We start from the raw sequence: 17,618 nt of genomic DNA, 5'->3' as shown, positions 1-17,618 counted from the left end.
GGAATGAAAAGAAAAGATCATCTGTGTTTGGCCTTTAACTGATACCCCACAAAAAGCGAATTTATCAAACTGTGGGCAGAAAAGAGAGAGAAAGAGCATTCACAAGATATATAAGAATGTTTTACTACCATACTGGACATAGTAAATCTATCAGAATTCGACCCTTTGGTTTTAGAAATATTGATGGTTTGGACACACGAATCTATCAGAAGTAGTGATAGTTTTTGAGGTTCTGGAAAAAGCAATTTCATTAGTTTGAATCCAATAGTTTTTTAAGAGGGAAGTGTAGAAAAATATCTCAAATCAATAAAACTGCCCCTAAAGTACTTTTAATTTAAATGCCTATGAATTAAGGTGTCATGACTCATTTTTTTTCCCAATTTAAAAAGTAAAGAAGACAAGAACACTATCAAACAAACTAGCTTATGAAAATCAAGTAATACACTGAAACTTTTTAGTTATCTCAAATGTATACTGAAAGTACAGAATACAACTTAGAAGTATGAATTTTGAGATTAAGAGGGAAACTACACAGAATTAGCTGAAGCCTACTTATGAAATTTCCAATTGAATTAAAGACCACTCTATAAGTACATCCATTTTTTACTAAAAATGGATGTGCCAAATTAAAAATAGAAATGTGTGTAAGGTTTTACTGTATCTATTTTATTTAGTGTTAAACTTCATCACTGAATCTAATAAAGAAATGCTCCCTTAAGGACAAAGAAACAGAAAGGAAAGCACTTGCCTCAGTTACTGCAACGGTAGCTTTTACCAGGCACTAAAGTTACCACAGCAGCAGGTAGCCATTCAAGTAGCTCACGATTAAAACCAAAGTCAATTCCTTCTTTACAAAACTGTGAGCCAAACTAATTTGTCAGCAACTGGTATCGGGCAAAAGTACAGATTTCTATCTGCCCTATTGAATAGCTAATTCAAGTTTGTTTTCTGGAAAAACACTAGCCTTAAAAGCCAAACACTTAAGAACACAGACAGACACTTGGCCAGCATCACACTATGGCTTCCTTCCACACTTCATGAAGCTAATTGGAGGCCCGAGTCTGTTAGTGCTCTGCATGCATAATGGTTTTGTAGGCCATAAACATATGCTTCTTTCACATGTGTAGTCTTTCAGCATCAACGAGGAATGTGGAGAAAGTGAAAAATACAGACTTCATACTTACTGTAAGGGACACATTCATACTGGACTTCAAGATATTTGTATGTTCCAGGACATGGATCAGGAAAAACATCTGACCCAGTAACTACTATGCACTGCGTTCGGTTGTTGCACCTGGAAAACAAAACAAATCAAACTAGCGTGACATAATAATTTACTTGTATATTTTTACTAAAGAAATAGAATAGAAAAATGATTCATTTTTACCTCAAGCAACTAGTACCAAAAAACTAAAAATTCAATTGATATTAGGTTGCTCTTCATTATTTAAGAGTTAAAAAAATCATATTTTCTTTATGTTGTAATATTTCTCTATCATGGGTTACACTAAACTTTAACTCGAAGTAAAAAGAAAATAGCCAGCAGTTTTCTATTATTCTACTATATATTTTAATTGAAATTTTTAACATATTCAATTTTAACATAATTCAATTTTAACATGTACTGGAAAAAGAAACTTATCAGGATACTGACCATATTTAAGAATTAAAATTACAATAAAAGTGGTACTACGATTGAACAGAAACACACGATCATAAATTGAAACTTGGAAGTAAGTTTTAACAACATATATTAAAACAAAGGAGGACCCAGGTTTTTAAGTTTATCTTCTAAATCCGTTTTTTTTTTTTTTTTTTTGGTTAAGTTTTCTATTACTGGCACTTTCTATAATCTCGAATACCACATACCAAGCTAATTGATCTCACCTTCCATGCTATAGCCTGCATAAATAATAGAATGCATTTAAAGCATTTAGCACAGTGCCTGGTACATACTGAGTGTCTAAGCACTGCTGTTATTCTTGTTATCTTCATAGTTCAATGTGGTTACACTATTAATATATGACTATGATCCTTGGTTCTTTTAAATTAGTAATCCCTGAAATCACTAATTTGATTCCTACAATGTCCTACATATTAGTATTAGAAGTACTTTTTTTTTTGTATCATTAAATTATCAAGATTATTGGAATTAAGTTAGAATTCCAGGCAAAAATATATTTAAGTTCTGTAAATTTATCCAAATGATCTTTTTATAAGCTTTGTAAAGGCAAGAACTATCCTTTATAATTTTACTTAATTACAATCCAATGGAATGTAACATTTGCAGGCTTTTCTTATATTTTCTAATAGTATATAAATTAAGGCAACACAAGCAGAACAAGAGCATTATAAAAAATTTATTTAACAATGTGAATATAAGATATTCCATAGTGCATAAAATAACTGGACTGTAAAATGATTTTAAAAAATGAAAAAGCAGTCCAGTTTTTAGCACAGAAATTAACTAAAGAACAATGGAAGCAGAAGTGTGTTTGAGAGGGGTAGGTACTGTTAAGTTATGCATGCCGGAGCCATTTCAGCTCAAACCAGGTTGACTCTTCCTTGAAGAGCAGCAAGACCTGAAAACTTCTACAGACTCGAAAAAGTAAATTTTATAGGTCAAAGTATAATATAATGAACTTCAAAGAAAAGTCTTAAATATCAAATAAATTATAACTAATATTGCTTGTGCAAATACTAAACTAATGATGTTTTATCACAGTTAATCTAAAACACTATATATGCCACATTAAAAAAAAAACGTAACATACAAAATAATTTTCAAGAGCATGGACAATGTAAATGGTACCCTGTCACATTTTTATGCAACATCATGTTTTACTCTCATTCTATATTTCTTTTAAATTGGCTCAATCACTTGAGGAAATTTTGCCAATGGTTCTCAATTTGGTGTAAATGAATTATTTTAACATGAATCACAGAACCAATTTTATATCCTAAAGTTCTAAACAGCAGATGGATTTAAGATTTCTCAATAGGTCAATATCTAATGTCTCAACTAATAACTCATTTTCTTCTCTGTTAAATTTTACAGCAACAAGAGAGTCTATTGCTTTTTAAAAGTTTCAACCACTAACCTGGGCCCCATCAAAAACTAAAGTTCTTTTATTTCCTTCCTTGTATCTATTTATACCTATGAGGATCCTCCCTTTGTATCACCCTTTCTACCTTTCAGAAACAAAGTAATCTAAACTCCCTGCGAGATAGAGATTCCTTTTATATACTCCCTCAGCATGCACTTCATAACCACTCAACAATGTTAATTCTGACGTGTTGTAAATGGTTTTAAAATATACCTAAAAGATATTCATGAAAGCAAATCCATAAAATAATTACACTTGAGAGTAAACTTTTCAGATACTTCATCACTTTCCCCTCTTCCACCTGAGGCCTCCTCTCACACCACAAAACTAAGAACACGTGGGAGAGAAAGGAAATTGTACTTGAGATTAAAATGCACAAAGAACATGAAGGACGATGGTAAAGGAGGCTGTAGCTCCAAGGATGTGGAAATTTATACTAGTTTTTCAAAAATAAGGAATACTTTGAAGATTACCCAGTTTTTCTTGCTAGAAGATTTGATGAATAAACATGACTTTAATATGGGATTTAAAATTTCTTTTCTTTTATATTTTTCAAAGTCGCAGTATGTTTACAAGAAGTATACATGGGATAAGTATTCCTGCTTCCATTATATTTTGTTCAAAAGAAGACCTATACCATAAAATGAAAAATAATTGCTCATATTTACTCTTTTTCTGAGAGTAACTTTGCATTAGGCATGTGACCAAAATTACAAGTTCAAATAAATGTCAAAAGCAATTGCCATAATTAATAATCACATTGTACAGAGCATAATTTTAAGAATTAACATAGCAGACAGTGTTAATTCTAGGGCTATATTCTTAAGTAAAATTGAAGGTAAAGTGATTTAATGGAGTTCCTACAAATAAAATTGTGGAGATTTCTAAAATTCATGGATTCGAAAGATGTCAAAAATATTCATTTTATTATCGGAAGTACAAGAAACTAATTTGAGGGAAAATATTTGGAGGCTAAAAATAGTAAAGGGTCAGCAAGAAGAGGAATACAAAAGTGTAAGAATATCAGATTTGCATACCAGTATCTTTAATTCATGGGAAAGAAAACCAAAACTTTTAGAGGACCAAATGATGGAAATAAAAAGACATACTACTGCTTTATGAATGAAGCAAACAGCTTTAAGTTTCCACATATAGTACAAGTGGGACACAAGGTAAAAAGAAATACCTAATGTGAGCTGTTAGTAAGAAAAATCTGAAAATTCCTTAACCAATATACTGTTGGTAAGATTGTAAAATTATAAATACTAACATTTAAAACAAACAAGAACACAATTAGTTAGCCATGGAAGCAAAGTAAATTCCCACCAACTGCTCTGCTTTCATTCTAATGAAAATGAAAAGTCAAAACTAAGCCAAGAAAGAAAAGGCATTCAGCTGTTTGTATTCTCAGCCCTGGGCATAGTTCCTGGCATAATTTTCTCCTTCTATCCCCCAGGAGGGGAAAAAAAATGATATCTTTATTAGTAAAGATAGGCTTGTACTAACAATTAAAGTATCAGTATATTTTAGTAACAAATACCAATGAATTACATTAATAATCTACATTTTTCTTGTGTTAAACATAATTTTGATTATGAATGAGAACTAGAAAAAAATAGGGTTTTTAAAATAGGTGTTGTCTATGGCAATGCTACCCTGAACAAGCCCAATCCCGTCTGATCTCAGAAGCTAAGGAGGGTCGGGCCTGAGATAGGAGACCACCTAGAAAGACTAGGTGCTGTAGGCATAAAAAATAAAAAATAAGGGATTGTAAACTGACAAGGTCCTTGCAATCTGTGAGGTCAACCAAGGGTTGCCTCACCTAACAACAACAACAAAAAATGGTGCATCTTTGATTACAACCTGAAATACAATTACTGTTCATCATATAGAAAATTTATACTAGATATATTTTAAACACTTATTTTATATTTGTAGAGATACCCAGATGAATTAGGATAGTTAAAGCATTGGTTCTCAAAATGTGGTCCTCAGATCAGGAGTACTCGCATCAACTGGGAACTTGTTAGAAGTGAATTCCCAAGCCCGACCTGAGACCAACAAAGTCAGAAACTGGAGGTCGATAACTAACAATCAGCATTTTAACTAGCTCTGCAGGTGATTCTAATGAATAAAAAACACTGAGTTATAAAAAAGTTTAGGTACTTCAGTAAAGAATAAGTATGTATGGCAATGCATGTTGTTGCTCTCAAAATCTCAATAAAATGCAAGTGAAATGGAAAATCATTAAGTGATGAGTACGATTTATGCAGCCAGTACGCATGATCATATGAATCAAGGGTTTTAGTTGCTAAAATTTTGAGTAAGCAGGCTAGTTATTTATAAATTCCTAACATAGAGGATCAAACAAGTACAATTTCTAAAAACATGTCTCCATCACACATAAGCCCATTTTTAAAAGAGGGAAAAAACAATCTTTTCTTAAAAATTTACTAGCTAATGAAAATTTCTAACACTAAATAAACCTAGAAATAATTCTGATTATTTGTAAAACTAAACTATATTCCCTAGGAGAACATCATTAAAAATATAACAATAACAACATAAATATTCACTGTAATCACTGCAAATTTTTCTATATTCAACCTTTGGGCTTATTTATTCAAATAAATTTTAATAGAGTGGCTCAACTACAGAAAGACATTACAAGGTATGATTGTTTTTAGAAAGAACTCAAGAAGCATAAAGGCTTTTCTTGCAAAAATGTCTAAGCAATTTCTGGGGTATAATGTATGATTTAATACCACATAGTAAATAGATGTAAATGGACATTTGCATCCGGTCTCAAAATCTAAGTACTTAATCATTCTTCATCTAATCACATTCAAAAATTTCCAAAAGTTGGCATATATGGACAAAAGCTAATCATTATTTCACATCACTGGGTTAAAAGCACAATCACAAAATATCACCAAATATTTTTGGTATACATTATTTTAGGTTTTAACTTTCTATCATATTAAATATTTTTTACTCTAATCTTATTACTAATCTAAAATAGAAATCTAGTATCACACATTCTGAGAATTCCTATGTAACTAAATTAAATCCAATAATAAATGTTTTGTAACATTATTGAGTCCAAATATCCTAATAAAAATATCATTTTTGACATTAATATTCATAAGACTTACATAAAACCCATCAACTACAACAAAGAAAATCTTAAATCCTGCTTTATAGACCATAAAGCTGCTTCGAATGGAGCAAAAAGACTGAAATATAAAAATTATTTAAATATTCATTCCTATGTCTTTCTACTCTAAATAAGAGAAAATTCTACTCAAGAAGTCAAATGTACACATCTCAAAAGCTTAAGAAGATAAAACAATAATTTTGGAGATTGATAGTTTACTAATTTCTATACACAAGAGAATACCAATATATTTGTTTATTAGCAAAATTTTGAGTATAACATATAATATCAGTAATATTGTCCAGGTTTGTGCACAATATGTAAGACAAAAATACTTCAAGTAATATCTAATGAATTTCTCAACTATCACAATTAGCAGATGGTAAAACTCAGGAGTATTAAAACAATATTTTTATCTTCCAGATGTAATCAATGTTCTCAGGTTTCAACATTAACTTTTAAGGCATTCATAATATTTTTTGAAATTAAGATAAATGGTACCAAAAAATTTGGAAATGGTAAAAAGTCATTTTATAAATGTATATTTTCATTCATTCACATACGTGTTGTATATGAAAATTACTTAGAAATTGTCATGCACAGAATAAACCACAGTATAGTTTTTAAAGAAACATCTTTTATATTTTGGGAACAGTAGTGCTTCATCATTAATGAAATATTAATGCAAAGAAACTATTAATATGATGCTTTTCCTTATCTTTTAAAACTATAAGTTAAAGCATAATGCACACATTACTTATTATCATCTGAGAATAAACTGTACAAAAATCAACAATATACCATATCATTTAACTGTTCAGAAGCAAAATCATTTGCTAATCAGGAAGATTAGTATTTAAAAGCAGAAGCTTTAGAATCAGAAAGAATTGGGGTTTACGTTCCAGCCCAGCTGCTTACTTAACTCTGAGTCCACAGCAATGTATTAAACCTTTCAACCTTAGCTTTCTCATTTGTAAAACATAGTACCTTCTTTAGAAGTTTGTCATTAAGGTTAAATAGGATAATGCAGGCAAACTCTTTGCACAATCCCTCAACAAATATGAATTACCGATTACAAAAAATCAATAATAACAATAAATACTCCCTTATAAAATGGACACAGACTTGCAAACCTTAAAGAGGTAGAATATCTTTTTTCCATAGACTCTTTACTGCACATATAATTTCCTGTATACAGCTTTAAATACAGGCTCAACTATTCATGCAAATTTGTTTCTTTTCTAACTCTAATCTTGAATTGTACAATGCCCAACAAATCGCTTTTGCTCTTCTTTTGATTATCTTATGCTCATTATTACACTTTACCAAGTGCGAAGTATGGAGATGAGATTCCATGTGTAATCTATTGTGAGAGGTGTTTTAATCAATAGTCTTGTTCTGCTGATTAAGCAGGGGCTTCTGTTTTGGCAAGATAACATTAGTTTCTCTAGTCATGCTCCAAAAACCATTGGGAATCTTCAGCAGATCATTAGATATGCTACAATAAAGCTTTGGTACATTCTCTTTTCTTCCTTAAATTACTTCTTCACTGTCCCATCATCCCTCGTCTCGATGGCACAGCATTATTATTGCATCTCCCCTGAAACTTGCACTAGAGCTATGTCTCCAGGCCATAGGATGCCATTTTCAATTGAAGCTTCTGCTTGAAAATATAAATTAAGAAAATTTCATTATCTCCTGCCAGGGGCCATTATTCACCACAGTTCTAAGGAAGATTAAAAATTCAAAATCTACCAACTTGAACAAATACTCCAGCATTCAACAGAAAAGCTCAGTATATCATGACAGAAACTAAAAATTAATGTTTGCTGAAATTTGGAGTTATCCTCTAGAATTAGTCCAATTCTTTATTGAGTGTATGTTCAGTAAAGGCTGCTTCAACAATTTCAGTCTCTTAGTGGCATCCGTTATTTTTTTAAATTCAATTATAAAATAGTAGCAACAATAGGTCTGTTTCTTTCATGAGTTACTTTCTTAGTTAAAACTGCTCATTTTTTAGAGATGACTTAAATGCTTTCAACGGACAAGGGTATCTATCATGTAATGATAACCCTTTCCAAAGTGCCAAAAATAAACAGAACAGTCACAGGAGTATCCTGGAAAAGTTTAAACTACATTCACATGGGGAATTATGTCCGCTAAATGAACAGAATATCTGTGGTTGAATTATTGCATTATAAATCCATTCTCTAGTTAATGAATAGAAGTGATATACATTCTTGACCCTCAATTAATAAAAAAATATATATCAATAAGTAAATTTTATTCTATTCATGTACACAAGTTAAAAAATTTTAGAAACATTGCCATAAAGGGCAAAAAAGAAAAAGAAAAAGAAAAGGGACACTGTCAACCTACAAATTCTTATTGGAGGTGATTAAAGGCCTGACACATAATAGGAATTCAATAATTGTTTCTGAATGAATGAAATAATGCTTCAATCAGCTGTATCTGTTTCTCAGAGAATTCTGTCAATTTGAACATAGTTTGGTACTGTGAAAGCCAATAATACAATACTTGGGAGACAGATCTATTTAAGGGGCAGAGGATAAATGTGCCTTTAGCTTCCAGATAACTTTTTCATCCACCAACGATTCCAAATGACCAAAGAACATAGTACTCTAGGTACCAGAACCTCTGCCTTTTTGAGTCCAAATTTAGAATAAATTTTTATACACATAAGCAGATAATCTTAAAACATGAAAGGTAAGTTCCAATGGCAAACAGATATGCCAACCAAAGTATCAAGTAAATCGTGGAGATAAAAAAAATATATATATATGCTCAAAGATACAAGTAACAATCCTCCTCACAAATTAAAGGAAACTGAGTTGAATGTTAAATCAAATCTTTTATTTTTTTACTGTGTAATAAGATGCTTTTTTACCATCCAAACTTCTGTAGAGCTACGGAAAGTGAGTCCTGCTTTCGTTAAATATTTATTAATGATGATTTGTGAGCCTAGCTAATTGCTAGGTAAACATAACATTAGGAAGCTAAATGGTGTGTAATTAATATGGCAAAAAAAGAGATGTTCTATAGTAATGTTCCCATTTGTCATATAACTGTGCTCTTACAATTTATTTATTTGTGTATTCTAGAATATTTCTATCCATCATAAAGTATTTAATTCTTTGGACACATTAGGATATTATACTCTAAGACACAGAATATTGTTAAGGTATTTTAACATTGAAATAAAATTGAATTATTGAAGTAAAGTTACTACCAAAATCTCTAGGAAATATCTTTGAATACTGATACTTGTATGGGTACATAATTTGGAAAAAATAATGTAATTTCTATTTCATTTAGTTCCTTACATACTGGTGTTTTTAAGAATTTTGAATATAATACTGATTTTTTAAAAAAATTTCAACTATGATTAAATCTTTGCAACTGTATTTGAAAAAAGGTATAGGAAAAGCCAATTTATTATTTAAACATAAGGAAAAATATAAAAATTTTTCTGTACTATCAATATATAAACATAACCCTATATGATTGAAAAAGTATATAGCATGTAACAGAAATAGAAAGCCAAGTAAATAAATAAAAATCAGCTAAACTATAGCAAATCCATAAAAGCTTGATGGTAAAATCCTGTTTAAGATCATGCCCAGAAAATTATCATTCTATTTTTCAATATGTTGAAAAAAGGAATAACATAAATATGATATCTTACATAAAAATCATTGTGTCTGAGTAAAATATTGTTAGGAATTATAACCACAAAGTATGCATACTATAATATTTATAGTTAAATCTGCATTTTAGAAACTTAAAAATATCCTCAAGAATTCCACATTAATTACCAAAATAAGCATTTTGAAATGGCAATGTTGATTTGCTAATGACAACTGTCTATGTTTTAGAAACTTTTGAAATTCCTTGCAGTTTTTACTGGACCTTAGGGTCAGTTTAATGCAAATTAGGCTTGACTCACTCAGAGCTTTATTAATCCAGTAGAAAATCTCTTGTTTGCAGAATTGCGCATTCAACATAAATGTGCTTGCTTTTATTAGCAAAATAAGAAGTATTTATTTATAAAACATGCCACTGAGACTAAGTTTCTTTCACAGGGTCATCAGGTCTAACTACTTAATGAAAGGAAAAAAATAACTCGAGTGGGGATAAAACTTTAAAATACTGACATACTTTAAAAATATCACTTCTGTGACCAAATTTTCAAGAACTCTGCTTTTAACAATTCAAAAAATTATGACCTGTATCAATTAGGAGCAATTATTTATAAAAACGTTATCCTGGTATAGTTTGCACTTGCAGAGACTATCACATTTTTAACAAGGGAAATGGGAAATCGCTAAGGGATGCCCTAGTTAGATTAAATTAGCAAGAAACTTGTTACCAGACCATATAAAAGACACGGCGTAATAAGACATGACCTTGCAGAGTCTTGGAGCCAATCTGTAATGTTTTTCCTTCTTCTAACCCTTGCTAATTATCTGCAAAGTTACAGACGCTTTTGTCGTGGGTTATTTTTCTTCAAATTGTGAGGGGAATTTTGGTTTCTAAATATTTAATTAGTCTTGTTATATATGAGCATTGTACATGCCAAGAATTTTGATTTTCATACTCTATTCCTTCTAATTACCCTCAGATTTAGACTGGTCATCCCAAATCTTTTTCTTTTGTAATTATTTACTTCTTAAAGATCATTTGGTAAAGAAATATTTTCACCCTTATGGCTCTTCTTTTCCACAAATGGCTTTTCTGGTCCGTTAATTACCCGCTTAGAGGATTAGTTTGAAATAATGCAAAAGAACCTACAACTAAAAGGAATTTTAGAGGGCAAAGTGAGAAACTAGATTTTTGTTGTTGCTATTTTAAATTCACCTTAAAGATTACTCACTTGGTTTGGATATGACTTTGATCAACGAAAATTGTGACACAGATTTTTTTCTGCCTCCCAAGATGTTTGATGGGACATCATTTAGTCAATATTATAAATTTCTGCATATACGAGAAACAAATTTCTAGTCTAATTCACAGCTAATATAATTTCCGCTTTTAGAGACCTACTTTCATTACAGCACAGCAACAAATGTTCACAGAACTTCCTATGCAAATCAAACCAAAAGCATAGAAATAAAATCACAAGACTTTGTTAGCATAGCTTTTTAAATTTTCCATCAATGCAAAGTTGAACAAAGTATAACTTTTTGTTAAAGTATATAATCAACTCAGGAAAAGTTATTTAAAAAATTTTTATTAAAACGGCCATATTCTGTAAGTGCTTTTATTATTTTTTTTTTAATAAGAGGCAAGAAAGCATGCTATTCTTTACCCAAAGTGAATTCTTTTGGTATAAAATATTTCGCAACTTTTAGTGCTATTATTTCCTCATCAAACTTATTTTTCAGATAAATATATTTTTCTTATTACTTTTATTTTTAGTTAGTTAATTTTCCTCTTGCAATTTATAAAATATTTTGGGAGTAAAACATGTGACATGTATAGGAACGCCTTGTGTAAAAGGTGATGAAAAAGTATGAGTGAGAAATATTTTAACATTGACTTGAATAAAGAAATTAATGCTGCAGGACAGGGGAATATGTAGTTAATATTTCTCCAAAGGGTCAACAAAGTAAAAACTTGATATGAAAACAAAGTGCTATAAAATTATTCTTAAAGTCATAAATCTTTTCCTATTAATGATCTAGTTTTAACATCGTACTCCATAAAAAGTTATCTACGGTTTCCTCATGTTCTTTCTCATCTAGAAAGATGCATCTGAACTTAATTCTCACAGAAATTACTGTTTGTGTATACTTCTTGAGCTATTTCTTGAGCTACTTCTTCCTTTAATTCAAAGAACTATCTGAAGGACCCTTAAGTCTCGGAGGCAGAATACTTTCTGAGGTTAGGACACTAGGCTGAGAAATTGATGTTTTCCAACTCACGGTGGTGCCCTCTATGCAAGCCTAACAGTGCAACTCCCTGTTCTGTACTGGATATGAGGGAAATATACACACTTGCAGGAAGCATCAGCTAAGGAAGAGGTATAGAGAAAGCCAACACATCCACTATGCTGACCAAATAGTATCAAATTCTTCCGATTATCCAAACCTGAAGTGATCTTTCCTTTCCCTATGGCAACTGTGTATGGGTAATTAATTAATTATTTAATTAGGTAATTAATTATCTACTTTGAGGCATCTCTTCCTGTATTTTTCATTTTAGTTGTCATTTAACTCACCTGTATTTTCCACGTTTAGAATTAAGCTGTAAATTCCTTATGTCTTTTTGTTTATATTCTTTTCCAAACATCCTAAAGTGTGCTGGTGTAGGAGCTCTCATACAATGCCCTTTGTTGTTTCTACGACTCTAGTCTTATCTCTCTAGGAGATGTTGTTAGGCTTCTTTTAAAGCCGAAATGCCCAGTCCTATTTACAGAAAAAAGCACTCTCTCAGTAAATACTTTCTAAGTTGGAATTTTCATTTTTCTATATATTACTGAGGTTTTATCATCAGAGGAATAACTCAGAATGTCCTGTTGGTACATACTAGCTGTCATTTCCCTAATAAAACTGCAGAAATTTTGTGTAAATGTTTACCTAACTATTCTGTAAGATAAAAGGTGAAAAATAATAAAGGTAAAAAGCTAGAACCACAGACTCTTGGGATACTCTTAGCAGGAGAGCAGGTGTGGAAGGCTAAAAACAATCCTTAATACCCATAATCTGAACATAAATAATCAAATTCATCAGAGACTTATAAAAGAGGTGGATACTTTGTGGATCACATGCTCGCAAAATTAATGGAGTCTCACTTGACTGATAAATATATGGCGAATTTCACTGGCTCACTTCTGATAGATCAGAACTAATCTTTAATCATGACAAAATATTCATAATCTAATCCTTTTATCAAATTGACTATCACTGCAGGAGTCTCATGTGTTTGCACAATTAAAAACCCCATGTTAGCTGTATATAATAAGGCATTACATTTGATGCAAATCCTTTTCTATTGGAATAAGTGCCAAGCTGACAGCAGGAAGTAGCTGATAAGAAAGCAACAAGGCACTGCTGATGGCATTCTCGATAACTGAACACCTACTCATAAACATTTGGTCTACAGCATGTTACCCAAAGTGCTCCTTTAAAAAAAAAAAAACACAGATCAAGGAAGTGTCCTCTTGCTCCATCTCAGTCACAAAGGCAAAAAATTATCTAAAAATAGATAGATACATGAGAGGCAGGAAGGAAGGGAGGGAGGGAATGATAATTTTATATCCACCTGTGATTCTGGCACTAGGAATAGCAATATAAGACACTATCGGCAATATAAGACATATCCTAGGTGTAGAAATACCTATATTTGAAAGCACAGTAATATCCAAACAATATCTATGCAGAAGAAAATGAACAGATAGATATAAAATCATGTATTAATGTTCTGATATAAAAAGAGTGAACTTATTGTTTCAGAGTTAATATAAAGAGCATAAAACCCCAACGTTATTTTCCATATTGACATTATAGTTAAAAAAACAATTTTAAACATATTTTATAGAATTATTCCATAATTTCAAGAAATATAAAGAACACAACCTTTTGGAAAAATCCTTTCTTCCTTAGCCTAAGAGCAAGAAGGGAATTCAAAACATCCCAGAGGTAAAAGAAAGCTGATGAGATGCTATGTGGAATAGAAAGTTTGAGAGGGTGAAAACAGAAGATGAATAATTCCCTTAACAGAATTACTCAGTATTTCCTCAACATATAGTATACATTTCAAATCTCAGGCCATTGCGCATCACTTTCCCTCCTCCATTAGCTTTTGGAAGTTCATTGTACTATTTCAGAGATTTGGTACCATTATTTCAGTACATATCTTCTTCACCAGATTATAATATCTTTGAGGGGTTAGTGCTGTTTTAAGAATCTCTGAATCATGTGCAGTGCATAACACTGCCTTATTCTAAAATTAAGTCTATAAATATCAGTCTATAGACTTGAAAATATTCTTACCAGTTGTTCGTAAATATTTTTAGAGTATTTGGCACATTAGCTGGTACATTATACTGTTCAATAATTATTTGGTAGCATAAATCAGTGAATAAAAGATAAAGATATAATTTTCAGAAGCATAATCCAATAACGATATGATATAAACCAAATTAAAACTTTTCTGATTTATGCGGTTTGTGTACGTTTTTAAAAATTACAATGAAGGCAGACAGCTTCTATTCCATGTTATATTCCTAGCCTGAATTAGCTTCATATCAGTACCATATTTGAATGGCTCGGTTCATCATGACCTATAAAATGTTAGACTCAAAAGCTTTAAATACGGCTAACACCAACGTACAGGCTTGGGAGTACAAGGCTGTGTACTGTGAAGCAGCAGCCCTACTCTTCTGAAAGCTAACATGCACTCTTAGACCAAAGATATAAATGGGGTAAGCATATTAAATAATGAATGACTAGGAAAACATCTTAACCACTGCAGATTAAAGACACAATATATACTTTATTATATTAGACACATAAAAATATAAGCTATTTTGAGATTTTTACACGTTTTACCAAAGTTACAGCTAAATATGAGATTGTCTTAATTTAATAAAATGTATTTGAAGTTGCATATTTTATAGCAAGAGAATTTTAGAATGATTTTTATTTGCAAAAAGCATTCTAATACTTAAAGCACTACCCTCATACATAAAATTACATATTTTATGTTAAGAATAATGGTAAATTTACTAACTACCTTTGATCTGTCTTTATTAAGAAAAAGAGACACTATGAGATCTTGCTACTGCTCTTATCTTTGCCCCTTCAACTTTCCATTTCAGCAACCTTGTTAATGTCAAAATGCCATTAGAATGTCTGCCCACTTTTAAATCTCTACAGCCTGAGCAAAGCAAAATGTTCTGGGTTCCATCAGGAATGCTTTCTTTTTTTTTTTTTTTTATTATTCAGCTAAAAAGCTTAATAGAGCCACAAAGGTCAAAATACTACCTTTATTAAAGAAAGAGGATAACATGACAAAGATAAATTTTAGAATGTAAATGTCATTTTTAGACGTGAATTCGGCATTTCTTTTCTTTTTGCCTTAAACCTAATTTAATTGTTCCAATTTTTTAAAAAATTAAAAATGTTTTTAATTGCAAGATTCCTATAATGTATGTAACCAATACCACTGACAGCACTTGTTTTTATATGTAATAGTAGTGCCTTTTTAGTTTGCATAACACAGTAAGTGGAATCCGAGGCAGAAACCTCTGAGAGGCACACCATGCTTTCAGAACTATCAGTGAAGCTATGAGGAAGAGGACTTCTCACTGGGTGCAGTGAGAAGTCCAACGGGGCAGCAACAAAGGCCCAACAAATTCCTTGGGGAGGGAGCTCTGGACTTGGGAGAGCCCTTCAGAGATGGCTCAGAATGAAGCAAAAGATGCAGAGGCCAAGCCTTTGTACTCTGGCATTTGATGAGGCTGCCTCTGGGGAGAAGTGTTTAAGATCCCTCAGCCCACAGAGGCTCCTGGGCAGGAAAGCACTGTGAGCTTATCAGCAGGCAACTCCCTAGACAGCTGGGGGAAAGAGAGTGGCCTGATCCCAAAGGGGCTCTGGAGGGCATACTACAACACCCACCACACAACACTGTCACAGTAAAGTTTTCATGGTTTTTACTGTATATTATCTTCTTGTATACACTGACATGTCAATCCTGTTTACTAAGCGATATTCAATGGGTTTCCTATACAGCAATGAACCTTAACAGGCAGCTTTTAATTGGCCCACATAGGAAACCACATTACTATTAATTCCACAGCTACAGCATAAAATAAAACCGTTGCTTCTCTAACTCTAGAGCAATTAGACCTCTCGGCTATTTGGCTAACTCTGCTTCATGATACCCAATGCAGTTAATTATATTTTTTGATGTTAATAGTCTCTGTCAGTTTCAAGCATAACTTCTCTTTGATGAATATTTAAATTATATTTGAATAAAAAATAATCTTGGTTACATTTCATATTCAGTAATCATCACAGCTTAATAAAGGTCTGCTCTTCAAGAGTTGAAATAAATGGCAATGCACATATAAAGGTCCTATATCAACTTATCAGATAATATATTTGTAATTACTATTATCTATCTCTTTATCTGACGTGTTTATATACATTTTAAAAGGTACAGTCTCATGCACATTAACAATCTGCAATCAGATTTCAAAAATTGTTTATCAACATTCTTTTAAGTTATATGTACAGAGTTCCGCAAATTAACAACAAAAATATCTTAGGACTGGGTCATAAGATAATTCAGTGTACAAAAAAATTACCAAATTATAAAATATCCTAGAAAAATCAGCATACATCCTCTTGCCTCCTATAGTATTGTTTTGGCAAGTTCTAAGAGTAATAAGAAAAAAAACGTTTGATTTACTATAAGATTTTTGATTATGGATCTTTTAGAAACCCATTGAACTTATTACTATAGGAAAATAACTAAAAAGTAATATTTTTCTCCACAAAGAGGCTATAATGGGAGTAGGGGTGGGGGGGGAGAGGGGAGTGGGAGGAAAGTGTAAAAACAAAGCCCATTAGCATAATTTCTTAAAAAATTGTTTATACCTCATTTAGTTTAAAACTCCTTTCATCTACTCTATATTATAATATGAAGGTTTTAAGCCAAGCATTTACTTAACATAAACTGTGAAAATGGTTTTCCTATTTCAAATTTTTATCGAATGAATAAATGAATGTTTTATCTACTTAATGCCCTTAATAAATTATATTAGTTAAATTTTTAACTTTTCATTCTTTCTCCTCCCAAATCCTAAATTTTCCAAAAACAAATGAGACACAGTGAAGTAAAATAAAAAAAAGACAGAATGAAATGTCCTGAATCTATGAATGTCCAGTAGAAGCAACACTATGCCAATTTCTTGAAACTACCACATTATAAATAAAACAAGTAGGGGTAGATTCAAATTTTCTGGCGTCTAAAGCTTATAAAATTTAGGGGTACCACTTTAAGAAAAAAATTTAAAAATTTCAAGTAGAAAATCGGGTACCAAAGTAAATACTTATTTAAGAAAAAAATATGCATCAATCAAAAACATTTTTTAAAGGCCAACAGATATCACAAGAAACAAAACCTAGAAAACTGCAAAACATAAAAATATAAAATAAATTAGTTGCCTGGCATTCCTTTATATTTTCCTTAATTTTTTTCACTCCATAATCTATGATTGTTTTTTCATAACTATTTCATAGTGTCACTTTCTATAATTTTGCTTTTCATCTAGAACAGATCATCACAATTTGTTTTTTCATTATTGATGGTTGGGATACATAAAG

At 31.3% G+C, this 17,618-nt stretch overlaps 1 protein-coding gene across 1 annotated transcript in view; it reads right to left on the bottom strand.

Annotated features, from left to right (window-relative positions):
* ADGRL2 (adhesion G protein-coupled receptor L2) overlaps nucleotides 1-17,618 on the bottom strand; it is a 180,719-nt gene that overhangs the window by 52,754 nt on the left and 110,347 nt on the right. Inside the window, exon 4 of the mRNA XM_025052092.1 lies at nucleotides 1,185-1,294. Coding sequence (XP_024907860.1) covers nucleotides 1,185-1,294 — 110 coding nt within the window. The remainder of the gene's footprint in view (nucleotides 1-1,184; nucleotides 1,295-17,618) is intronic.

This window comes from Pteropus alecto, unplaced genomic scaffold, assembly GCF_000325575.1.
Source record: "Pteropus alecto unplaced genomic scaffold, ASM32557v1 scaffold25, whole genome shotgun sequence".
Taxonomy (NCBI): domain Eukaryota; kingdom Metazoa; phylum Chordata; class Mammalia; order Chiroptera; family Pteropodidae; genus Pteropus; species Pteropus alecto.
Note: the sequence above shows the minus strand (reverse complement) of the source record. Positions and strands in the feature narration are given on the sequence as shown.